The sequence below is a fragment of the Lithobates pipiens genome, unplaced genomic scaffold (genome assembly GCF_037356315.1).
Source record: "Lithobates pipiens isolate NorthernLeopardFrog02 unplaced genomic scaffold, aLitPip1_a1.2 Scaffold_13, whole genome shotgun sequence".
NCBI classification, from domain to species: Eukaryota; Metazoa; Chordata; class Amphibia; order Anura; family Ranidae; genus Lithobates; species Lithobates pipiens.
This window is the reverse complement of record NW_027507718.1, coordinates 249,387,741-249,413,874: the sequence shown is the minus strand read 5'-3', so window position 1 is coordinate 249,413,874 and position 26,134 is coordinate 249,387,741. Positions and strand designations below refer to the sequence as shown.

The following is a 26,134-nucleotide window of genomic DNA, read 5'->3' as shown; positions in this document are numbered from 1 at the left end:
AATATTACCACAGTTTGAGTCAGCTACCCATATTATGAATATTACCACAGTCAGCTACCCCAGACTCTGGGTCGTACTAGCTGACTGTGGTAATATTCACAATAAGGGACAGTGGTCCACTCCTCGCTTGGCTCAATCACAGGCTCACATGCCCCACTTTAATAGCCATGACTGTCATCTGCTTCAAGCCAGGCCTGGGCATGGGGGAAGCTGACTCATTGTGGTCACGCCGTGTGGTGTTCATAATATATATGTATATGTTGATGTTCTAAGTATGTTGTATAGTAACTGTTAGTGGTGGAAGGAAGGAAGGAAGCTCACTCACATATTGTAATTGGAAATCAGATCTGAGGCATGTACACTCATTCTCAAAAAGTGCGCAGTGCGCACTCACTGCTGTGCTGTGTGTGTTAGTTTCCTGGCACCTGTACCGCCCATGCCCAGGCATCATGACATCCAGCCCCGCGCCGCATCACGCTCTCCAATGAATGACATCAGCTCCGGTTGCTGACGTCAGTTCCAATATCCACCATTTGCATTCCACGCTGGTTATGTGGAAACAGCGGGATATGCTAAAATCGCGGGTCATCCAGCCTGGAGATGGCGCGGGGGGGGGGGGGCGAATCGAGATCTTATCTCGCTTAATCGTGCATCTCTAATTGGTACCAGTCAGAAACAAGTACCCATTCCCCCCTGAAATGTGCCAAATGTGGCACCGGAGGGGGGAAGGAGACAGATAAGCAGAAGTTCCACTCAAAAATGCTTTAATGTGCTATGATGTTTAAAAACTTTTTAGTGTACAAACTGTAATGAGCCCCTGCTCGCTCGGTTCCACTCTCCCGACACTCCTCTTTGGCTATTGAATCAGATTGCAAATCGCCGCGTCTGATGGTTCGGTCATCCAATTCCTCCGGGATTCGAACTACAGCTATGTGTTGTTCTAATCCAGTTGTGATAGCTCAGAACAAACACCAGGCAGGCTGTATGTAAGTTCAAACATGATTCTCACCTTTATTGGATGCACACAACACACTTTTATACATAACAGTTTGAACACCCCGTCCCAACAACCACTCTCCTCTTGGTCAATTGTAAAGTACACTCTAGTCCTCCGTTAGGTCTTCTTGGTCATGCAAATGAAGACTTGAAACAGGGCCAGCAAGGATTGGTCCGATAGCTTGAATAGCAGGACTGATATGTGTAATGACACAGAGAAGCCCCAGGGGGTAATTAAAGTACAAAAACAAACGGTTAAACACAGAAAAATGCATTCCTTCCAGACCATGGGGCTGTCTGGAGGGGGTTAGCCTTAAGACAGGGCGGAAGACCCACCACTGTGTAATAGAATCAAAGGAGAAATACTTCAGTATTCCAAGGTTCATGACACAAACTAATTATATATGAACATTGGGCAACTATATTTGCTTACGTCATATAAAGGCTGTGCTTCCTCCTTACAAGCATGGCACAATATGTCTAGTTTTCTGTTCTTTCTCATGGAAATTGTGTTAAGAATTACTGAAAACACTCTCCAGTTGGAAAAAAAATAATATCTACATGTTCTACCATTGCGGTACCAAACCATTAAAGTGGTTGTACACCCTGTATAACCATTTTTACCTACAGGTGAGCCTATATTAAAGCTTACCTGTAGGTGCTGGAAATATCTCATAAATCTAAATCTCCTAAAACCTCTCCTCCACGGTTTAGGAGATATTTACAAAAAAGCCGAGCACCAATGACTACGGCGCATGCGCACTTTAGAAAGGGCACATTGTGCCGTTTCTAATAGAGGCCATGCCGTCACAGACCATTATGCTTTACCTTTGCAGGGAAATAAAGAGGAAGAAAAAACCCACCAGTCCCCTCAAATAGCAGCCAGCCAGCACTCCAACACCAAAACAAAATATATTAAATAGGGGTGTGTATCTATCACAGGGTGGGGTGTGCACAGCGGTCCCATTCCCTTACCAGGCAAAATACTATAGGGGCTATAAGGATCCCCTTTCCATTTGGGCTAATTTGGGAGAATCTGCCTATCTTAACCAGTTGCCGACCGCCGCACGCCGATGTACGCCGGTACAATGGCACGGGCAGGCATAAGGACATACATGTACGTCCCTTGCCTCCCGCGGGTCGGGGGCCCGATCGGGCCCCCGCCCGGTGCCTGCGGCGGTCGGTATTCGTACGGGAGCGATCCCGGACGAGGGGACGGCCATTCATTCATGGCCACCCCCTCGCGATCGCTCCCGACGAATAGAAATCCCCGGTGACATCACTTCCTCTCCTGTAATGTAAACACAGGAGAGGAAGTGATGTATTCTCTCCTCCGTGTCGGTATTTTTCGTTCCGACACGGAGGAGAGCGGATCAGTAAGTTGCACCAACACTCTACACACACAGTAGAACATGCCAGGCACACTCACACCCCCCCTTTACCCCCCGATCACCCCCCCAATTACCCCTGCCCCCCAGTCACAGTGACACCAATGTCATTTTTTTTTTTTTTTTTGCATTGGTGTCATTTGTGACTGTAATAACTGTTAGGGCAGTTAGAGTTAGCCCCCTTTAGTTCTAATGTACCCCCCTAACCCCCCCAATAAAGGTTTAACCCCGTGATCACCCCCCGTCGCCAGTGTCACTAAGGCTGGGTTCACATTGCAGCGGTTTATGAGAACGAATGTGATTCGCACCGCACTGCAGTGCAAATCACATCCGATCTCTGTGCGATTCGAGTTCAGCCATTCGCCGCACCCGCCACACCCGCCGCACCCGCCGCAAATTCGCACGGGACCCTTTTTTTGGCCCGCAGCAGAATCGGATCGCATGGGTGTTCACACCATGCGATCCGAGTTTGCAGATCGCACTGCGATATGCGAACTGATCTGGGGGTGTCAGTAACATTTCACTGACACTCCCAGCAGTTCGCATAGGGCAGTGTGAACTGCCGCCGGGAGGCATGCGATGCGGGAACCCGCCGCGCATTCGTGGCGTTTCCGCATCGCTCCAGTGTGAACCCAGCCTAATAAGCGATCATTTTTCTGATCGCCGTATTAGTGTCACAGGTGACGCTAGTTAGGCAGGTAGGTATTTAGGTTCGCCGCAGCTTTTTATAGCGCCAGGGACCCCCATATACTACCGCATAAAGCCCCCTGATTGCCCCCTAGTTAACCCTTTCACCTGTGATCACCATATAACTGTTACAGGTGACGCTGGTTGGTTAGTTATTTTTTTATAGTTTCAGGGCACCCGCCATTTATTACCTAATAAAGGTTTAACCCCCTGATCACCCGGCGGGTGTCATTTGTGACTAATAACTGTTAGGGCAGTTAGGGTTAGCCCCCTTTAGTTCTAAGGTACCCCCCTAACCCCCCCAATAAAGGTTTAACCCCGTGATCACCCCCCGTCGCCAGTGTCACTAAGGCTGGGTTCACATTGCAGCGGTTTGAGAACGGATGTGATTCGCACCGCACTGCAGTGCAAATCACATCCGATCTCTGTGCGATTCGAGTTCAGCCATTCGCCGCACCCGCCGCACCCGCCGCAAATTCGCACGGGACCCTTTTTTTGGCCCGCAGCAGAATCGGATCGCATGGGTGTTCACACCATGCGATCCGAGTTTGCAGATCGCACTGCGATATGCGAACTGATCTGGGGGTGTCAGTAACATTTCACTGACACTCCCAGCAGTTCGCATAGGGCAGTGTGAACTGCCGCCGGGAGGCATGCGATGCGGGAACCCGCCGCGCATTCGTGGCGTTCCCGCATCGCTCCAGTGTGAACCCAGCCTAATAAGCGATCGTTTTTCTGATCGCTGTATTAGTGTCACAGGTGACGCTAGTTAGGCAGGTAGGTATTTAGGTTCGCCGCAGCTTTTTATAGCGCCAGGGACCCCCATATACTACCGCATAAAGCCCCCTGATTGCCCCCTAGTTAACCCTTTCACCAGTGATCACCATATAACTGTTACAGGTGACGCTGATTGGTTAGTTATTTTTTTTATAGTTTCAGGGCACCCGCCATTTATTACCTAGTCTCACTAGTGTACCCCTAAATTTAGGGGTGTCTACTTTCCAAAATGGGGTCATTTGGGGGGGGTTTGTGCCATCTTGGCATTTTATGGCCTTCAAAACTGTAACGCCCTTAGAAAGCCTGAAGGCGGTGCTTGGTTTTCGGGGCCCCGTACGCGGCTAGGCTCCCAAAAAGTCCCACATATGTGGTATCCCCGTACTCAGGAGAAGCAGCAGAATTTATTTTGGGGTGTCATTTCACATATGCCCATGGCATGCGTGAGCAATATATCATTTAGTGACAACTTTGTGAAAAAAAAAAAAAAAAAAAAAGTTTGTAATTTTCCCGCAACTTGTGGCAAAATATAAAATATTCCATGGACTCAACATGCCTCTCAGCAAATAGCTTGGGGTGTCTACTTTCTAAAATGGGGTCATTTGTGGGGGTTTTGTGCCATCTTGGCATTTTATGGCCTTCAAAACTGTAATAGGTAGTGAGAAGTGAACTCAAAAATTTACGCCCTTAGAAAGCCTGAAGGCGGTGCTTGGTTTTCGGGGCCCCGTACGCGGCTAGGCTCCCAAAAAGTCCCACATATGTGGTATCCCCGTACTCAGGAGAAGCAGCAGAATTTATTTTGGGGTGTCATTTCACATATGCCCATGGCATGTGTGAGCAATATATCATTTAGTGACAACTTTGTGAAAAAAAAAAAAAAAAAAAAAGTTTGTAATTTTCCCGCAACTTGTGGCAAAATATAAAATATTCCATGAACTCAACATGCCTCTCAGCAAATAGCTTGGGGTGTCTACTTTCTAAAATGGGGTCATTTGTGGGGGTTTTGTGCCATCTTGGCATTTTATGGCCTTCAAAACTGTAATAGGTAGTGAGAAGTGAACTCAAAAATGTACGCCCTTAGAAAGCCTGAAGGCGGTGCTTGGTTTTCGGGGCCCCGTACGCGGCTAGGCTCCCAAAAAGTCCCACATATGTGGTATCCCCGTACTCAGGAGAAGCAGCAGAATTTATTTTGGGGTGTCATTTCACATACGCCCATAGCATGTGTGAGCAATATATCATTTAGTGACAACTTTGTGTAAAAAAAAAAAAAAAATTTTTTTTTTGTCATTATTCAATCGCTTGAGGCAAAAAAATAAAATATTCAATGGGCTCAACATGCCTCTTATCAATTTCCTTAGGGGGTCTACTTTCCAAAATGGGGTCATTTGGGGGGGTTTTGTACTGCCCTGCCATTTTAGCACCTCAAGAAATGAGATAGGCAGTCGTAAACTAAAAGCTGCGTAAATTCCAGAAAACGTACCTTAGTTTGTAGATGTGACAACTTTTGCGCAAACCAATAAATATACAATTATTGACTTTTTTTTTACCAAAGACATGTGGCTGAATACATTTTGGCCTAAATGTATGACTAAAATTGAGTTTATTGGATTTTTCTAATAACAAAAAGTAGAAAATATCATTTTTTTTCAAAATTTGCGGTCTTTTTACGTTTATATCGCAAAAAATAAAAATCGCAGAGGCAATCAAATACCATCAAAAGAAAGCTCTATTTGTGGGAAGAAAAGGACGCAAATTTTGTTTGGGTACAACATTGCATGACCGCGCAATTACCAGTTAAAGCAGCGCAGTGCCAAAGTGTAAAAAGACCTCTGGTCATTTACCAGCAAAATGGTCCGGTCTGAAAGTGGTTAAAACACTACAAGTAGCAACCAACTGAATCCAAAGAATACCGGTTACCATAAAATTCCCCCCTCTTCTTCTTGGCTACCTTACACTATATAGCACCTGAAGCCTCTATACTAAATCGTAGGCTCCTATATAGACCAAAGTGTGTTGCCGAAGTACAAACTTGTTGTTTACCCACTTGGAAAAATATTTTCCTTTCTCTATTCCCCCTCCAGCACATTTCTCTTGGGGTACACCCATGAAGAAACAAAATTGTTAAAGCTCCTGAGGAAGCGTTGCTCGAAAACACGAAACATGTAGAGTGCCAGAACATATCCGAGTTTTAGTTCTGTACTTGATACCCTGTCGTATTTACTTCCTGTATTAATGTATTATCTATCATGTTTTGGATATATATGGAAATGAATATGGATCTTGTTTAGACTATGCTAACACTGACAGGATATAAAGCAGCAACTTGATAAGTTTTTATAATCCCCTCTTTTTCTGTTCTAAAAAATTTTTTTTCGTTTTTTTAAATAAATAATATTTTTGAATATATGGTTATTTATTTTTAATTTTGCCTAAAAAGTCCAATAGAACCAACACTGTTCTCTGAGGTCTTTTGTGTGAAGGTTCGTTTCTCTTTTCCCTCTTTTTCCCCTTTCCCTGCAATCTCTTATAATTTCAAAACAAAATATAAATCCAATAGTACCTCCTGTTACAAAATCTTGCTATAATATTTCTGTATGTGCCAAAAAAAATAAAAATTAACAGGTATACCTTTAAATTACCTTCTTGTGCTGCACAATATACAGTATACCATATGCATAATTATACACAGAGATTAACTGTGTTTTAAAATGTTACCAACGTACGCAAATAAAAAAAATTCATCCATCATTTATGTGAAAAATCAAACACACAAAATAATGTCCATCTTGCTGGAAAACAAGTATGAAGTTCTTGTGACATTATAAAAACCCATATATCTTCATGTGCTTCCCCATGGTTAATGGCAAACCAGCTACAAGTTCTCCACTACATGACCACACACGCTAAAGTGTTACTAAACCCAGGATCCTGCATTCACTATATCTGGTCTCCCACAGTACACAGAACATGGAAATGCAATTATTTTAGTAAATATAAACTGCTAAACACCTTTTCTCATCAGCAGTTAGAGCAGTCTTGTGACTGTTTTTATTCGTCTCTGATTGTGTATGAGGCTGCAGGACCCCTGACCCTCTGTCTTGACAGTGCTGATTCGCCCTGTGCTGATCACATGCACTCCCCAAGAAAAAAAAAACTCTCTAGCAATACGCACCAAACTATGCATGTGCAGCTTGTCCCCAAGGCTGTTTTATCAGCAGATAGAATGAGGACAGTAGAAGAAATGGAGGATCAGAGAAGACTGGATCAAACAGTCTTTTTATACATTGCAGAGGATTAAACCCTTAGGTTCCACAGTGAGTATAACAAGCATGCTTTATTGCATATACGGACTTATTTTACTGTTGTGAGTTTAGTAACACTTTAAAGGGGTTGTAAACCTTCAAGGTTTTTCACCTTAATGCATTCTATGCATTAGGGTGAAAAACCTTCTGTAGTGCAGCAGTCCCCCAGACCCACCCTTTCACTTACCTGAGCCCGATCTTTACAGTGACAGGGACGAGCACAGCAGCTCCAGATGCTGTTTTGGGTCCTCATTGGATAGATTGATAGCAGCAGGAGCCTTTGGCTCCTGCTGCTGTCAATTAAATCCAATGACGCAGGAACCATGTCCTTCTGTCTGTGTCAATGGACGCAGCAGCAGGACTCAGAAACGTGCCCGCACGAGTGCCCCTATGGAAAGCACTTCTCTGTTAGGGCAAAACTTACAACACTGTTAAACCTTATTACAAATAACTAATACATTAGAAAAGACAACCTTCAATATTTAGCAACTGCAGGTATAGAAAGGGCAGTAACCTATATACTCTTAACACAGGCGCTGAGAGGGAGGAGAGAAGACTTGTCAACTTCTCAGCTCCTTCTGGGCTGAAAACACCTTTGAGAGGCAAACACACAACAAAAAATAAAAGTACACAAGTACAGTAAGCACAGTTCTATAATGTTGAAGGTCCTAAGGTGAAGAGTACTAGTGTCTTCTGCTAACAAACAGTGGGGCCCTTGTTTTAAGAGAAGGTTTAAACAAGCGTGCATGGAGCAGTAATCCTCTAGAATGTCCCATTAGGTAGAGATTTAAAAGGGCAAACTACTAGAGATGGCAGCTCCAAACAAGCATCCCGTGACACTTGGTGTCTGCATGTAGTGTCGGTATAGTGTCAAGAAGGATGTTGAGTTTACACCCGCTCACCAGTCCTCTGTGCGATGACACAACAATAGTCCCAGGTGCTGGTTCAGGCTACTGATGCTTATAGCGATTTTGTAAGGCACTGGATCTCTTGCTGGGCTGCTGAGTAGGGTCCCTGGACTAAATAGTAGTGGACCACGTGGCTGTCTCTGCTCCTGGCTCCCCTCAGGTGTCCTCACTCCTCCATCTCCACGCAACACTCTCCTGGCAGTCTCTGGAAAAGCTTGGCTTTCCCCCCCTCTGATGCTGCCAGAGTCTCGCTCTCTGTCTCCTCAGTCTCAGCGGTTTTCCTCACACCTGTCACCTCACCTCTCTCTCTCTCCTCAGGCCGCTCTCCTTATTCTTCTCACAGACTCTTTTTCAGGGTTTCAGGAAATCCCTCCTCCTCTGGGCACACAGTGCCTGGTGTCAGTGTGTGTCTCTCTCCTCACTCTGGCACCTCAGTTCCTTCCCCTCACACACTCCTCCTCTCCTCACTGTTAAGTGTCACTGTGTCCCAGCAAAGGAGCCTTGGTATCTCCCTCTCTTTTAAGCAATCTCCTCTCCTCTGTCTCCTGTCAGCACTCTCTCTCTCTCTCTCTTTTACCTCAGTACGTCCCTCTCTTGTCCCCTCAGCACTTCTTGAAACTCCCCTTTCTCTCTCTCTCTCTCTCTCTCTCTCTCTCTCCACTCTCTCTCTCTCTCTCTCTCCCACTCTCTCTCTCTCTCTCTCTCTCTCTCCACTCTCTCTCTCTCTCTCTCCACTCTCTCTCTCTCTCTCTCTCTCTCTCCACTCTCTCTCTCTCTCTCTCTCTCTCCACTCTCTCTCTCTCTCTCTCTCTCTCTCTCTTCACTCTCTCTCTCAGTTTTCTGAAAGGACCAGTCAGCATCTCTCTGTCTCCATCTTGTGGCCAAAAGGAGAAATTTCATTACAACATGCCTGCTACATTTGTTTGTGCTTTTTCAGGTCTAATGGCTGAATGCATGCCTGTTGTTTGCATATTTTTTTTTTACAGCACTGTTATTTTTCTGTGATTATATTGCTGCGTGGTCCGTTTAGGTGCATATACACATATATAGCAGAGTTCATCTTTAACCACTTGCCGCCCGCCATATAGCAGAATGACGACGGAAAAGTGGTTTCAATATCCTGACTGGGCGTCATATGATGTCCTCTGGATATTAAGCCTCTGAGCCCCCCGGGGACGCGTATCGCGGCGATCGTTGTTGCGGTGTGTCAGTCTGACACACCGCCACTACGATCTCGGTAAAGAGTCTATGACGGAGACTCTTTACCACGTGATCAGCCGTGTCCAATCACGGCTGATCACAGTGTAAATAGGAAGAGCCGTTGATCGGCTTTTCCTCACTTGCGTCAGACGCGAGTAGAGGAGAGCCAATCGCCTGCTCCTCTGACAGGGGGGGTCTGTGCTGATCGATTATCAGTGCAGCCCCCCCCAGGATGCCCACACTGGACCACCGGGGATGCCACCAGACCACCAGGGATGCCCAGCACCAGGTATGCCACCCTAGACCACCAGGGATTCCAGTCAGTGCCCACAATGGATGCAAATCAGTGCCCACAATGGGCATCACTGATTGGCATGCATTATTGTTTGGCACTGATTGGCATCCATCCGTACAATACAATGCCACCTATCGGTGCCCATCCATGCCGCCTATCGGTACCCATCCATGCCGCCTATCGGTGCCCATCCATGCCGCCTATCGGTGCCCATCCATGCCTCCTATCAGTGCCCATCCATGCCTCCTATCTGTGCCCATCTATGCTCATCCATGCCGCCTATCCATGCCCATCCGTACCACCTATCCATGCCAACCCGTGCCACCTATCAGTGCCTGTGTCTCATATCAGTGCCACCTATCAGTGCCACCTACCAGTGACACATATCAGTGCCACTTCATTGGTGCTACATCATCATTGCCCATTAGTGCAGCCTGATCAGTGCCCGTCACCGCAGCCCCATCAGTGCCCATCAGGGAAGGAGAAAACTTACTTATTTACAATGTTTTGTAACTGAAACAAAAAAAGATTTTTTTTTTATTTGTCTAGCAGAAAATAAAAATTCCAGAGGGGATCAAATACCATCAAAAGAAAGCTATATTTGTGGGAACAAGATGATAAAAATTTAGTTTGGGTACAGTGTTGTATGACTGCACAATTGTCATTCAAAATGTAACAGCGCTGAAATCTCAAAATTGGTCTGGGCAGGAAGGTGTATAAGTGCCCGGTATTGAAGTGGCTAATACTTCTGTATAGAAGTACTTCATGGAACACGACTAATATGCTTGTAATTTTGTATTCTGTAATATAGGTATTGCACTAGTATAATTGCTCAAGACACAAAAGGAAATATTTATCATGGGAGAAACTTGGACTATGCTTTTCCTGAAATACTTAGAAACCTCACCGTGGATTTGGATTTTATTCAGAATGAAACGGTAGAGTATAATTGGTTTCAAAAACAGTAGATTCTTTATTTCTGTAATACTGTACGTAAATAGAAACCCCTTAACCACTTGAAGACTGGGCCTTTTCTGACACTTTGTTTCCAAGTAAAAATCTGTATTTTTTGCTAGAAAATTACTTAGAATTTATTATATATTTTTAGCAGAGGCCCTAGAAAATAAAATGGTGATTGTTGCAATTTTTTATGTCACACTTTAATGAACTTTAATGCAAAAACATACACTATATAACCCAATTTCTGGTTAAATATAAAAGATGATGTTACGCCGAGTAAATAGATACCTAAGATGTCATGCTTTAACCTCCCTAGCGGTATGATAATTTCAGATTTTAGGTGCTGAAAGCGGTACAATTATTTTGCATGAAAATTCGGCGTTTTATACTGTAATTCTTAGGAATAACTCACTTAAATCTGTCCAAACCAGAGTCTAGCAGACATCCCAGGTATGATAAAATTTGAAAAATGAAATCATAAATTATAATATAATAAATAACTATAAATAATTATACCAAATAATATAATAATAATAAAAAAATGATTAAATAATGTAATCAAATGAAAAACAGTGAAATTTGCTCAGCTGCAGAATTGTCACTGTCATTACTTTTCAGTATTTGAAGACGGATCTCCCCACAAATCATTATCGCTCAATTCTGCGAGTGATTCTAATTTATTATCGCTGTTTTCTAGCTGGTCTAAAACCTCTTTTGATGTAAAGTGAGTTTTGGTTGCTATGGACAATCTCCAGTTTCCTGGCATAAAGAACAGTTTTTATAATATAAAACTGCATGCAGGACACTGGGCAGACCACTAGGGACAAAAGGGATGAGAAATAATTACATACAGCAATGTAATCTGTAAGATTACATTATACTGTATGTATAGTGTGTGTTTTACTTTTTGAATTTGGCGCCATTCCCCGTCCCCGTGTGTCGCAACACTCGCAGGGAACGGAGCCCGGCGATGTGATACATCGAGCGGAGGACGAGCCGCTCGCAGTGTTTGGGGACATCGCTGGATCCAGGGGATAAGGTAAGTAAGCTCATCCTGGATCCAGCGATGCGATCCCGAGGTTACCGCTAATGGTACTGAATTTTCACCCCGAGCCAGACTCGGGAATACCACCAGGGGGGTTCAAATTGCTTGTGCTCGTGAAATGAGGACAAACTACGACACTTAAAAATCTCCATAGGTGACACTTTTAAAATTTTAACAGGTTACCAGTTTAGAGTTGCAAAGGAGGTCTAGTGCTAGAATTATTGATCTCACTATAACATTCGCAGCAATACCTCACATGTGTGATGCAAACACTGTTTACATATGCGTGCGTGACTTAAATATGCGATCGCCTCGTGCGAGTATAGGGGGACAGGGGCTCTTTAAAAAAAAAATGTAATTAATATTTATTTAATTTTAAAAATAATTTTTACACTGTCCCTTTGAAAAAAAGTTATCACTTGTATTTCTGTCACAAGAAATGTAAACATCCCTTGTGATGGCAATAAAGCATGACAGGTCCTCTTTATGAAGACATCTATACAGACCCCAAATCTCTCCTCTACCCTTGAAAACACGGGATAAAAAAAAACAACAAAAAAAACCCATTGATCTCATGGTTTCCAGACAAAAATAATTGCTCTGTTTAAATTTTCCCTAAACAGAAGTGACGAAATGCTTGTCGCTTCTGATCTCCTAGACCATAAAGATGATTGGAGATGTCACCAATTAGTGCTGGGCTCCCTGATCGCCCCCAGGATAGCCCAGAGAGGCACCAGCGGTGGCAGAATTTTAGGTCGACCCCTCCAGCTGCTTGTAAAATAATCCAGCAACTAATCAGCTGCTTGAGTCAGTTTTACAAGTTAGGGAATCGCTGGCTAAAAATGTTAATGCCAGGATTATGGCGGACAGCTGTAGCCATGGCCCTGGTATAACCACTTGAACACAATTTTCTACATGTATGTTATTGTGCTGCAAGTTGCTAAACTGTCTATAAATATTACGTGCATCTATCCCTTCACCCCTGTTAGAACAGCAATCTGCCTTGTTTACATAGGTAGATCACTGTTCTGTGTTCTTTACCGATCGGCGGGTCCTGCGAGTGCCTGGTACCCGCAGATCAGCTTCTGCTCTGAATAGTCACAGCGCGCCCTCTGCTGACGGACATGCAAAACCACATGCAGTATACAGGCATACCCCACTTTTAAGTACACAATGAGGTTATTTACTAAAGCTGGAAAGTACAAAATCAGGCTCACTTCTGCATAGAAACCAATGAGCTTCCAGATTTTATTACCAAAGCTTAATTGAACAATCTAGGGTTAGAAGCTCATTGGTTTCTATGCAGAAGTGAGTCAGATTTTTTCACTTTCTAGCTTTAGTAAATAAACTCCATTGAGTACTTAAAAGTGGGGTGTGTGTGTGTGTGTGTGTGTGTGTGTGTGTGTGTGTGTGTGTGTGTGTGTGTGTGTGTGTGTGTGTGTGTGTGTGTGTGTGTGTGTGTGTGTGTGTGTGTGTGTATATATACATACATACATACATACATACATACATGTGTGGACTGACAACTCATGGGGCCCCCGGGCAATAGGAGATTATGGGGCCCCCAGGCAATCTGAGATGATGGGGCCACACAGTATACAATCACACAGTATACACATACATGTATACACAGACATGCTTCTATTGGCTGAGAAGGTACTGGAGAGATGGGGGTAGCTATAATCTTGGGATTTTTAGACCAAAAGGATGTCAGTAAGGGACATTTCAGAGACGGATGTAAAAAAAACAACACAGATTTTTACATACTGTCCCTGGTTTTACTGAGGCTGGCAACCCTGATTGGCCCCCCTAGTGGCTCAGGGCCCTCGGGCAGTGCCCGAGTGGCCCAATGGTCAGTTCGCCCCTGTGTATATATATATATATATATATATATATATATATATATATATACACATGTTCCTGCGCACAGCTGCCGGCCTTTAGCGGTGAAACTGCTATAGGGCATTCAGTAAGTGGTTAAGTGAGGCATTTACAGTGTAATTTTGAAACTACATGTATATGGATTCTAAAGTGTCTTTTTTATTTGCTTATGTTGTAATTTAGAAAAGAATACACCCTTTATAATGGTGTGTGTTAAATAGTTTACTTTAATGAATTCTGCTCCAAGAATTTAAACATTCAGTGTGATTTTCTGAAGATAGCAAGACGAGATGCACCATAAGTGGTAGATTTGGGCAAATATGCATAATAACAACCATGCACATTTTTGCTCCTGAGACAACATTTGGTTTTGTATGTGGCTACCAAACAAAAATAAGACTTCCAGCCAGAAGATATGTCATCCATAACTTATGTCAAACGGTCATCTATTATTCTTATAAGGATTGGTAGAACTTGATGACCTGCTAACCACCGTGAGAATAGAAAAAAAGACAGCCAGGACCAAATGTTTTGAGCCTTTGCTATTGTTTGTGGGAAGGATGTGTTTCCTAGAACTATCTAGTAAATTCTGAATTGCTTTGAAAAGCTCTAGAGTGGATTTGTCTACCTTTCCATAATACAATACTGAGCACATAGCATTAACAATAACAACACTAAAATATCTCTAAAATGCACCTATGATTTGTCCTCCAGATTGCATATACAGGAACCACCTTCCTAGGTTATGTCGGATTATGGACTGGTCAAAGCCCCTACAAGTTTACAGTATCAGGGGATGCAAGAGGTAAACAAAAATCCTATTATTGCTATGTACAGCCATACAGAAATCTGTATATGTACAATATATTACCAAAAGTATTGGGACACCTGCCTATACATGCACATTAATCGTATTGGCATCCCAGTCTTAGCCTTTTGGGTTCAATATTGAGTTGGCCCACCCTTTGCATTTATACCAGCTTCAAATCTTCTCGGAAGGCTGTCAAACTCGCTCATCCATGTCTTTATGGACCTTTATTTGTGCACTGGTCCAAATCATTTGGTGGAGGGAGGATTATGGTGTGGGGTTGTGTTTCAGAGGTTGGGCTTTGCCCCTTAGTTCCAGTGAAGGGAACTCTAAAGGCATCAGCATACCAAGATCTTTTGGACAATTTCATGCTCCCAACTTTTATGGGAACAGTTTGGGGGTGGTCCCTTCCTGTTCCAACATGACTGCGCACCAGTGCACAAAGCAAGGGCCATAAAGAAATGGATGGGTGAGTTTGGGGTGGAGGAACTTGACTGGCCTGCACAGTCCTGACCTCAACCCGTTAGAACACCTTTGGGATGAATTAGAGCAGAGACTGCGATCCAGGCCTTCTCATCCAGATCAGTGCCTGACCTCACAAATGTGCTTCTGGAAGAATGGTCAAACATCCCCAAAGATATACTCCTAAACCTTGTAGACAGCCTTCCCAGAAAAGTTGAAGCTGTTATAGCTGCAAAGGGTGGGTCAACTCAATATTGAACCCTACGGACTAAGACTGGGGTCCCTTTAAAGTTCATGTGCATGTAAAGGTAGGTGTCCCAATACTTTTGGAAATATAGTGTATATATAAGGAGTAAAACATGTTAAGGAAATAAAAAATAGAATTTTTGCTTGCACATGATTGGATGATGGAAGTCAGCGGAGCTTCACCACATTCACTACCCAGTGCTGAGCCTGGGGCCCTTTGGCACTATTTATGTGGCTCTCAGGGCCCCTGCAGAAAATGGTCTGTATTTTTCCCACCTAGGTGCTTACTCAGACCAGTGAAGAGTAAATATTCTTGGGACGGGTCCTATTAGTTAAATAGTTTTATTTGTTAAACTCTTTTTTTTTTTTTTCCTCTGATTTTTTTATAACGTATCTTGCTTAACAGAAGCATCAGCTGCGGCACAAGTAATTTTAGGGGGTCTGTACAAAGCACAAATGTTATGTGTGGCCCTGGTAGTGATGTTGCATTTGAGGCTCCCTGCATCAAGAAAACTGACCACCACTGTTCTTGTGCAAGGGTCTCCAGACTTTCTAAAAAAATGGCCAGTTTACTGCCTTTCAAACTTTAGGGGCCTGGACTCTGGCCACTGGGAGAAAAAAACATCCTGGCATCAGTGGGAGCAAACAATGCCCCATCATTAGTATTAGGAGGATGAATGGTGCCCCGTTAATGTTATCAGTGGGAGGAATAGTGCCCTATCATTGGTGTTAGTGGGAGGAACAGTGCCCCATCATTGGTGTCAGTGAGAGGAATAGTGTCCCATCATTGGTGTCAGTGAGATAAATAGTGTCCAATCATTGGTGTCAGTGAGATGAATAGTGTCCAATCATTGGTGTCAGTGAGATGAATAGTGTCCAATCATTGGTGTCAGTGGGAGGAATAGTGCCCCCTCATTGGTGTCAGTGGGAGGAATAGTGCCCCCTCATTGGTGTCAGTGGGAGGAATAGTGCCCCCTCATTGGTGTCAGTGGGAGGAATAGTGCCCCCTCATTGGTGTCAGTGGGAGGAATAGTGCCCCCTCATTGGTGTCAGTGGGAGGAATAGTGCCCCCTCATTGGTGTCAGTGGGAGGAATAGTGCCCCCTCATTGGTGTCAGTGGGAGTAATAGTGCCCCATCATTGGTATCAGTGGGAGGAACAGTGCCCCATCATTGGTGTCCATGGGAGGAATAATGCTCCATTGATTGTATCAATGGTAGGAATAGTGCCCCAACATTGGTGTCAGTGGGAGGAATAGTGCCCCAACATTGGTGTCAGTGGGAGGAATAGTGCCCCAACATTGGTGTCAGTGGGAGGAATAGTGCCCCAACATTGGTGTCAGTGGGAGGAATAGTACCCCATCACTGGTATCAGTGGGAGGATTAGTGCCCCAACATTGGTGTCAGTGGGAGGAATAGTACCCCATCACTGGTATCAGTGGGAGGATTAGTGCCCCAACATTGGTGTCAGTGGGAGGAATAGTGCCCCATCGTGAATAAGTGCCAACTAAGCAGTATCCAATCACGTGCAATGTGACGATTGGATCCTCTTTAACTTAGGACAATAAAGTGCATACAGTGACAATAAGAATAGACAAACTCTAAGGTTACAATGGAATCCAGGATGTGACTCAATCCATAAAGTGCATACAGTGTAAATACAGTGTAACTAAATAAGGAAAAATATATTGGCAAATATTTAGCAAAAAAATATATATGAATAATTGATATCCAATAAAAGTGGCAATGTCTCTTTCTATGACATTAGAAAACAGTCCGTATTCAAACATGCAGTATGTGAATTCACTCTGTGTCATGGAAATACAGTAACTCAGTGAACAAGGAACATAATTCCACCGGTGATCTCGTGAATCCTCAAACAATAGGTGTCCACACACTAGGTGCAATGACTACCTTACCTCACTGCTGTAAGGTAAACAGCAATTATTAATTCCAGCAATCAGTGTTGTTATCAGCTGGTGTGGGTACTACAGGTGGTCCCTTTTAGGTGCTTAGCCAAAAACCATCAATCATGTCCATAGAAGAAAAGAAGAAGCTCCAATAGTGAAGTATGTAATTACAGTAAAACTTTATTCTAAAAAGGACATAGTCCTGGGTACTCACATTTGGTCATGCAGTTCAATTGGACTAGGAGGATACCAGAAATGACGTCCGGAGTACGACCATGGAGTCCGTTTGTTTGATAATGTTGTTTTACTATTGTTTTGCCTATGAACTGCATGACCAAATGTGAGTACCCAGGACTATGTCCTTTTTAGAGTGGATTCATACTGCATGTTTGAATACGGACTGTTTTCTTATGTCATAGAAAGAGACATTGTCACTTTTATCGGATATCAATTATTCTTTTTCACTTTTATTGGATATCAATTATTCATATATATTTTTTTGCTAAATATTTGCCAATATATTTTTCCTTATTTAGTTACACTGTATTTACACTGTATGCCCTTTATGGATTGAGTCACATCCTGGATTCCATTGTAACCTTAGAGTTTGTCTATTCTTATTGTCACTGTATGCACTTTATTGTCCTAAGTTAAAGAGGATCCAATCGTCACATTGCCCGTGATTGAATACTGCTTAGTTGGCACTTATTCACTGTGGGAGGTGGACATTTGAAATGACTAGCTTAATTAGTCACATGTAGTTATTTAAACTATTTTGTGTACCATCCATTGACATATATATTTATTTATCTACGCGGGAGGAATAGTGCCCCAACATTGGTGTCAGTAGGAGGAATAGTGCCCCAACATTGGTGTCAGTGGGAGGAATAGTGCCCCATCATTGGTATCAGTGGGAGGAATAGTGCCCCAACATTGGTGTCAGTGAAAGAAATAGAGATCAGAAACAAGAAAATGAATGTCCGTATAGGCCCTGGATCTTGATGGCGCACAACATTTGCTTTCCTAAAGTAACACTCCATATATATATATATATATATATATATATATATATATATATATATATATATATATATATATATATATATATATATATATATATATATATATATATATATATATATATATATATATTTTTTTTTTTTTGTCCCTTTGGTCCTAACCTGGCTTAAAATCATGAAACCTAAAGTGAACAAGGTAGAGGCTAGTCATGCTTGTCCCTACCCCACTCCCATCACATCACACAAAATAAATATACTATTTTTAAGGAAAGATTGTAACTTTTACATTTCAATATTACACAGAAAAAGGAAAGTGGTGGGAGAATGCCATTGCTGCTTTTTTCAAGAGAAGCTCACCTGTCAGCTGGCTAGTAAGAGATGTAAGTATACGGGCCAAGCTGTCCAGAATGATTATAACGCATTTTCAAATAAGATTCTTTGGTGCTTTATCAATCCAGTGTTGAAACTGTAAAGGTTGCAGAAGTTAAAGAAGAAGAATTTACATCTGCTGTATGTTTCTTTCCATCAGGTATTGTATAATGCCAGAGATTTTGAGAATGCTGCACTGCAGCTTTCAAAGACTCCAATTATCGCTGATACGTATTACATCATGGGTGGCACTCAGCCAAGAGAAGGACTGGTCATCACCAGAAATAGGGGTGGACCTGCAGACCTCTGGCCTTTGGATCCCCAAAGAGGAGAGTAAGTGAAGCTTATTACAATTCATTACTCACCAACTTGACCCTGATAAGTATTACCCCCTTCCTGACCAAGCCCTTTTTTGCAATACGGCACTGCATTACTTTACCTGACAATTGCACGGTCGTGCAGCACTGTACCCAAATAAAACAGTTGTTCTTTTTTTTTTCCCCACAAATAGAGCTTTCTTATGGTGATATTCGATCACCTCTGCGGATTACATTTTATGCGCTATAAGCAAAAAAAGACTGACAATTTTGAAAAAAAAAATTTTTTTTTTACTTTCTGCTATAAAACATACTCAATAGAAGAATGTACAAAAATCTAATTTCTTTATTTAGGCCAATATATATTCTGCTACATATTTTTGGTAAATAAAATCCCAAGAAGCGTATATTGATTGGATTGTAGCGTCTACAATCTGTGGGATACTTTTTATTTTTTTACTAGTAATGGCAGCGATCAGCGACTTATAGCGGCACTGCGATATTGCAGCAAGCAGTCAGGAAACAAACAGACACTTTTGACACTTTTTGGGGGCCAATGACACTAATACAGTGACCAGTGCTAAAAAATATGCACTGTCACTTTACTAATGACACTGGCTGGTAAGCGGTTAACATCAAGGGTGAATAACAGGTTGACTGTGTGCCTGGGGTATGCTTACTCATTGTGGGAAGGTGCTTTAACTAGGGGAAGACAAAGATCTGTGTTCCTGCTTAGCAGAAACACAGGATCAATGCCTTCCTGTCTGATAGAATGGCAATCTGCTTTGTTTACATAGGCAGAGTGTCATTCTGCCTGTGTCCCGAGTAATTGGCGGGCGCCGGCGTAGATCGAATCTGCGGTACCCACCGCTAGGCTCCCGATTTGTGTGATCACAGCAGGAGTGGGTCGCTGGTGGCACGAGCATTCATACCCCAGACCCGAAAGTATCAGATCATGTACTGCACACACATCGCTCCCTGATGGGAGGTGGATTGTACAGCTGGGAGGTGTGACCAGCGATGTCCCGACTCTGCCACCCTCGGACTGGAGATTTTCAGAGAGCTGTGATAGGCTTGGAGATAAAAATACAGAGGTAAAAATACAGCTCTTTGGATTTTTACAGAACAAACTATAAAATGGTGCGTGTATTTGGGAACTATGAGGTTTACAACCACTTAAAACTAAACACATTTCCACTGGGGCAGCAGGAGGCACGCACCCTTCACTCATGTCATGCATGAGTCTCCTCTGCATGTCTGTGAATCAAAGGAGAGGGGGCATGGCGACAAATTTTTTGCATGTATCTGTTTTTTGTTTTTTGTTTTTCAGTAGGAAAGCAGGGAGGATTACAGATGATTAGCTGCTCGTATCCCTGCCAGACTGTGCACAAATGAGTTGTGCTGCTTAGCTGAGTTAGCTAAAATGTTCAGTTTAATTTTTGTTATCTGGGTTTACAACCACGTTAATATTCATTATTAGTCAATATGGTTTGTAACCATTAGGGTATCTTATTGTGTAATAAGTATTAAAGTGTTACTAAACCCACAACAGTAAAATCAATCTGTATATGCAGAATAGAATGCTTGTTATACTCACTCTTGAATTTAAGGGGTTAATCCTCTTCAATGTGTAAAAAGGCTGTTTGGTCCTGTATGCACAGATCCTCCCCCTCCTGCTGGGTCACTCTTGGCAAGGCCAGTTAAGACACAATCAGTGTAGTCACCCTGCACATGCTCAGTTTAGTCTCTATTGCTGAAGAGAACATTTCCTTGTTGAGCTGAGCTAGTCAGGTCACATGATATTGACATCACACATTTGGGCACGTTTACAGACGAATGTCACATCTTGATTCATGGATGATCCTCCTCCCATAACAGCATGAGGACACAGGATGTAGAGGAAATCTCCTCCTACCTGAACACTCAGCACTCGGGCAGACCCTGCAGTTTATCATGTGACCATGGTATACAGATCAGCCAAAAAGGTATATACAGGCAGTATTTTAATGTAAAAAGAAGGATTAACTATTTTCATATTACTGGGTTTAGTAACACTTTAAGTTCAGCACTTAGAAAGGGTAGTAAACACCTTGATTGAATTAGGCTATGAAAGAGGGTAGGGAGATTTCTCAGCAGACACCCTGCTTCTATAGTGTCCAGCTAGTTATATATGGAAGAAATACTAAAACGTGTCAATCAGTGTTGGTTGCACTTATTGTAACCTATAAGCCTTTAAAGCAGTATTGAACCCAGAAGCAAACATTTATTATATTGAAGCTTGTCAATTTCTTAGATGTGATGTCTGTATTAGTTTTCTTTTATATACTTTCTTCTATTTTCATCTGGTGATCCAGTCAATGTCTGTTGTTTTTCAAAAGAACAAGCTGTCTTCCAGATGTATCAGTTTACAGAGATCAGGCAAACCATTAACTGCTGAAAGGGGTGCTTACTGTTAGCTGAGTATTGAAATAATGCGGATATGGAGGATTACCAAACATATCTTACATCATGAGAAACATGAAACATAGACACCTTTAGTTCCCATTATCCCCTGGACCCAAGTGGACCCGAGGGTCTCTGAACAGAACATTTTATTTGATCAAATACCACCAAAAGAAAGCTCTATTTGTAGGTAAAAAAAGAATATCAATTTTGTTTGGGTTCTGCGTCATACAACCGCACAATTGTCAGCTAAAGCGACGCAGTGCCATATCGCTAAAAAATGGCCTGGTTATTAAGAGGGCAAATCCTTCCGGGGCTGAAGTGGTTAAAATAGAAATGAAAGATAAAACATTTTTGTATAGATATAAAAAACATTAAAAATACTTTTTTTTCCCTTTTTTATAAGTGATTACATTCTCTCTGTTCTCAGCTGCATAAGAGCTGGGGGAGGTGAAGCACCAGCACACTGATCTTCCCAGTGAAAAGCTTTGCAGGGGGGATTTTCGAAAATCCAAAAATGCAGAAATTTGAAATTCAAAAATCTGAAAATTTGAACATTTGGAAATTTGAAAAATTTGAAAATACGAAAATTGAAATTTCCTTTCAAATTTGACTGTTAGTGAACGTAACAAATGTGAATTTATCCGAAGTTATGAATTTTCCAAAATAACGAATGCCGTATCTAAATGAATGGAACGTAATGAAATAATAAATAATAATAAAATCTTTTCATTATTAATTAATAATTTGTTCTGTTCCATTTGTTTAGCTGTGACATTTGTTTTAAAGGGAAATTTAAAGGGAAATTCAAATACCTATAATTTAATAGTTACCAATTGTTAGTTAGTTATTTCAAATTTCCAGACTTTGGATTTTCAAATGTACAAATCTTCGAGTTTCGATCATGACCCAAAAAACAAAAAAAAAACAAATGAAACGAAAAATTAACACATTTTTCGGCAGCGCATATGTCTAGCAACAGCACACTGATCTTCCCAGTGAAAGGCTGTAGGGGGAGGATGTCAGAACAAGTCTAATCATTGGAGGAGAGCAGGCTGAGTTCCCAGCACAGCTAGAGAACTGACTACAGTGTGTTCACTTTTTAATAGGCAAGCAGAGGAACACCAGGGATTTCATACAAAGGAAGCAATACAACAGGATATTTTTCATACAAGTACATGGTGCAGCAGGTGTATATCAGGAATATGAAATGTTGGGTTTATATACTCTTTAAATCTGCTAGTGATTCTAATGCTGCGTACACACGACCGTACTTTCAACGGACTAGGTCCAACGACTTTCGGTGGAGGTCCGACTGACTTTCTGGACTTGGCCATACACGACCGGACTAAGTCCGTTCGTTTTGAACATGATGACGTAAACGGGACTAAACAAGGAAGTTCAATAGCCAGTAGCCAATAGCTGCTCTTTCGCCATATTTGGTCCGTCGGACCAGCTCACCGACGAATGGTTTTCAGCGATTTTTTTTTTTAGTCCGTTGGACTTGAGTCCGTCGGATAGATTTGAGACATGTTTTATTTCTAGGTCCGTCAGACTTTTGTGGAAAAAAAGTCTGCTGGAGCCCACACACGATTGAATTGTCCGACAGATTCCGGTCCGCTGGACCAATTCTGCCGGAAAGTCTGATCGTGTGTACGCGGCATTACACTCCCCTTCCCCCCAGACTGACAATGCTGCTGTCTGCTGTGCTCTCTGTGCTCCTTCATCCAGACTCGGGGCACTCTAATATAGGAGGTGTGTTACTGGTCAGAACACCAGTTGAAAATAGAGGGGGAAAGCATTAAAAAAGAAAACAGATGCAGCCACCACATATTTGGATTGGCAGTCTGCAATATATTGCATTTTTGGTCTTAGGTTTAACCCCCCTGATGGTATTCCCGAGTCTGACTCGGGGTGGAATTTTTATGCCAAAAGCGGTAACCCCGAGCCAGACTCGGGACTGCATCGCTGGATCCAGGAGGATGTTTACTTACCTTCTCCCTCGGATTCAGCGATGTCCCCGCGCTGTACGAGTGAGCCGTGTCTCGTTCGATCCATCGCGGAGCAGATCTCCATTCCCTGCGAGCGGTGCGACGCACGGGGATGGAGATCGGCACCAAATTCAAAAAGTGAAACACACACATTACATACAGTATAATGTAATCTTTCAGATTACATTGCTGTATGTAATTATTTCACATCCCCTTTGTCCCTAGTGGTCCACCCAGTGCCCTGCATGCAGTTTTATATAATAAAAACTGTTCTTTCCTGACAGACTCCATGGCAGCCTACGTATGGGTTAACCCCGCCTCTCCTACCTCATAGGACCCCACTCCCATAAATCTTTGCTTCTAGTCAGAGACCACATTCCTTTTTTGTCCTCCTCCTAGGACCAAGGTTTTACCTTATGAAGTTGGATCCAGGCCGGCTGGTTTGTGCACGAATTTCAGGATGGCGGTTCTTTCTGGAGCCCAATTCCCCAGCTATTAGCAGGGTGGGCACGGGCGATTTGATGCGATGCCATGAAGAGCTTACTAACCAGCCATTGGCTGGTAAGTGGCAATTTGGCCAAACGTCCTTGCTATTAGCGGGAGGCCCCCCCCATTTATGATGCCCCGGGTGCACTATGAGTACTTCAAGCTCCCTGTACCAGGTCGGATCAGGTGTTGTGCGGGACTGGTAATGTATACACATTTTATCTATAGCAGCAGTTTTTGTGTGTTTGTACTGTTTTTCTGTCTGTGGTCTTCCTGGTTATGGCGCTGGGACACACCTTGAGTTTACATGTCTCCCATTCGGGCTTACAACATCGCCTCGAGTGTTTTCCAAGCTCTTACTGGCTATCGTGGCTCTAATCTGGGTCAAAGGGATTTGATTGCACCATTACTTGGACGATCTGCTCTTACTCTCTCAAAACAGAGACCATCTCTTGTCACATCGAGATCAGGTCATTTCTACCCTGACGGAATTCGGGTGGCTATTGAACAAGGAGAAAAGTCATCTAATCCCAACTCAGCCCTTAACATTTCTTGGAGCCCGATTCAACACAGTAAAGAGTACAATCTCCTTACCTCTAGAGAAGATTCCGGTGATTCGCGACAGAATCTATCTTGCAATGTCATCTCCCCTTCTCAGGGCCTCACAGTGTCTGATAATAATAGGTACCATGGTGGCCACAGCTCCAATGGTGAAATGGGCGCAATGGAAAATGCGACCCTTTCAGAAGGGCTTTCTCCAACAGTGGGATCCGAACTCCCGAGATCATCTGGTTCGGATAACCCCTTCAATGAGGGAAAGTCTTCCTTGGTGGTTACAGCAGAAGAACCTTCTGAATTGCCATTCAATAGCCCCGGTCTCCTGGGTAACGATGACAACGGACGCCAGCATCAGAGGTTGGGGTGCTCTATGCTTGTCGGAAGTAGCCCAAGGCATGTGGGACTTCCCATCCCAGAAGGTAGTCTCAAATGTGCTGGAACTCCGGGCCGCCTTCCGTGCTTTACAGGCTTTTCTCCACCTGACATCAGGATCCTCAGTCCTTCTAAGGATGGACAATACGACGGCTGTTTCTTACATCAAAAGACAAGGGGGCACCCGCAGTCTTTCCTTGCTGAGGGAAGTAAGGCCAATCATGGCTTGGGCCCAGTCAAATCTGTTGAATCTAACGGCAGTCTATCTTCCGTGAATTCCAAATGTCCAGGCGGACTTACTATCAAGGTTTTCCCTGGACAACAACGAGTGGTCTCTCCACATCGAGGTGTTCAACTGGGTTCTGTCTCCGGGAGTTCTACCAGAGGTGGACCTGTTTGCCTCCCCGTGCAACTTCAAGCTGGAGAAGTATTACACGAGGTGTCGTTGTCCTCAGGCCTTCGGAGTGGATGCACTGACGGACCAGTGGAGGTTCCACAAGGCTTATGCCTTTCCCCCGGTTCCAGTCATTCTCCGATTTCTGTCCAGGCTCAGATGGGAAGAAGTCGAAATAGTAGCGGTTGTTCCATACTGGCCCAACAGACCATGGTTCCCTCTCTTATTACAACTTAGCTACCAGGATCCAGTTCCGCTCCCTCTCAGGCCGGACCTCTTGTCACAGGGAACAACCTATCACCCTTGCCCATCTCAGCTCCATCTGATGGCTTGGTTTTTGAAAGGGAAAGGCTGGAGGCATTAGGCTGTCCTGACACAGCCATTTCTACTCTACTAAATGCCAGAAGACCAGGTACCAACAAAGTTTATCAGAGGATTTGGGCAAAATTTGCGGACTATGAGTCTACATCCAACGGCTCATGTAGAGATCCGAACATACGGGATGTTATTGGTTTTCTACAAAAGTGTCTAGACTTGTCCCTATCTGTAAGTTCCTTGCGGGTTCAGGTCTCTGCGATCTCTGCATTTTCAGGTATCTCATAGGCCAAGCATCCTCTCACTAGGCAGTTCTTCAAAGGGGCAAGAAGACTCAGATCTCAGAGAAAGCCAAGGTTTCCAAAATGGGATCTTCCTTTTGTTTTGGATTTTTTCTCAGAAATGCATATGGGACAAGCATCTATTAAGGATCTCTCTCTTAAGACTGCTTTTCTTGTGGCCATAACATCGGCCAAAAGGGTCTCTGAGATTAGTTCCCTAGGCTGCAAGGAGCCATTTCTCACCTTTTTCCCAGATCGGGCAGTCCTGATTCCTATGTTAGGTTCAAATCCGAAAGTAACAACCGTTTTTCACGAAAATCAGGAAATTGTCCTTACAATTTTCCAGGCAGATGAAGACTCCAATATTCATCCTCTAGATGTTGGAGAAGTCTTAAAGCAATACCTAGAAGCCACAGCTCTTTTCCGGAATTCTGACCTCTTATTCATCTACTTTTATGGGAAGAATAGAGGTTTACGTGCTTCTTCAAGAACTATAGCATCTTGGATTGTCCAAGCCATCCAAAGGGAGTATAAGGCTAAGGGTCTGGCTCCCCCAGAAGCGGTTACTGCTCATTCTACCAGGAGTGTTTCTACAACGTGGGCAGCTTCCCGTCATGTTTCCCCGGAAGTGATCTGTAAAGCGGCCTCATGGTCGTCGATTAATACCTTTATGACACACTATTGTGTAGAACCGGTTTCCTTGTCTTTGGTTAATTTTGTTTTGAATGTC

General features: G+C 43.2%; 1 protein-coding gene across 4 annotated transcripts in view; it reads left to right on the top strand.

Moving 5' to 3' along the window:
* LOC143974779 (N-acylethanolamine-hydrolyzing acid amidase-like) overlaps positions 1–26,134 on the top strand; it is a 55,920-nt gene that overhangs the window by 16,018 nt on the left and 13,768 nt on the right. For all 4 annotated transcript variants that reach the window (XM_077476512.1, XM_077476510.1, XM_077476509.1 and 1 more), the window contains exons 3-6: positions 10,362–10,488; positions 14,151–14,241; positions 18,183–18,259; positions 18,409–18,581. In XM_077476512.1, coding sequence (XP_077332638.1) covers positions 10,362–10,488; positions 14,151–14,241; positions 18,183–18,259; positions 18,409–18,581 — 468 coding nt within the window. The remainder of the gene's footprint in view (positions 1–10,361; positions 10,489–14,150; positions 14,242–18,182; positions 18,260–18,408; positions 18,582–26,134) is intronic.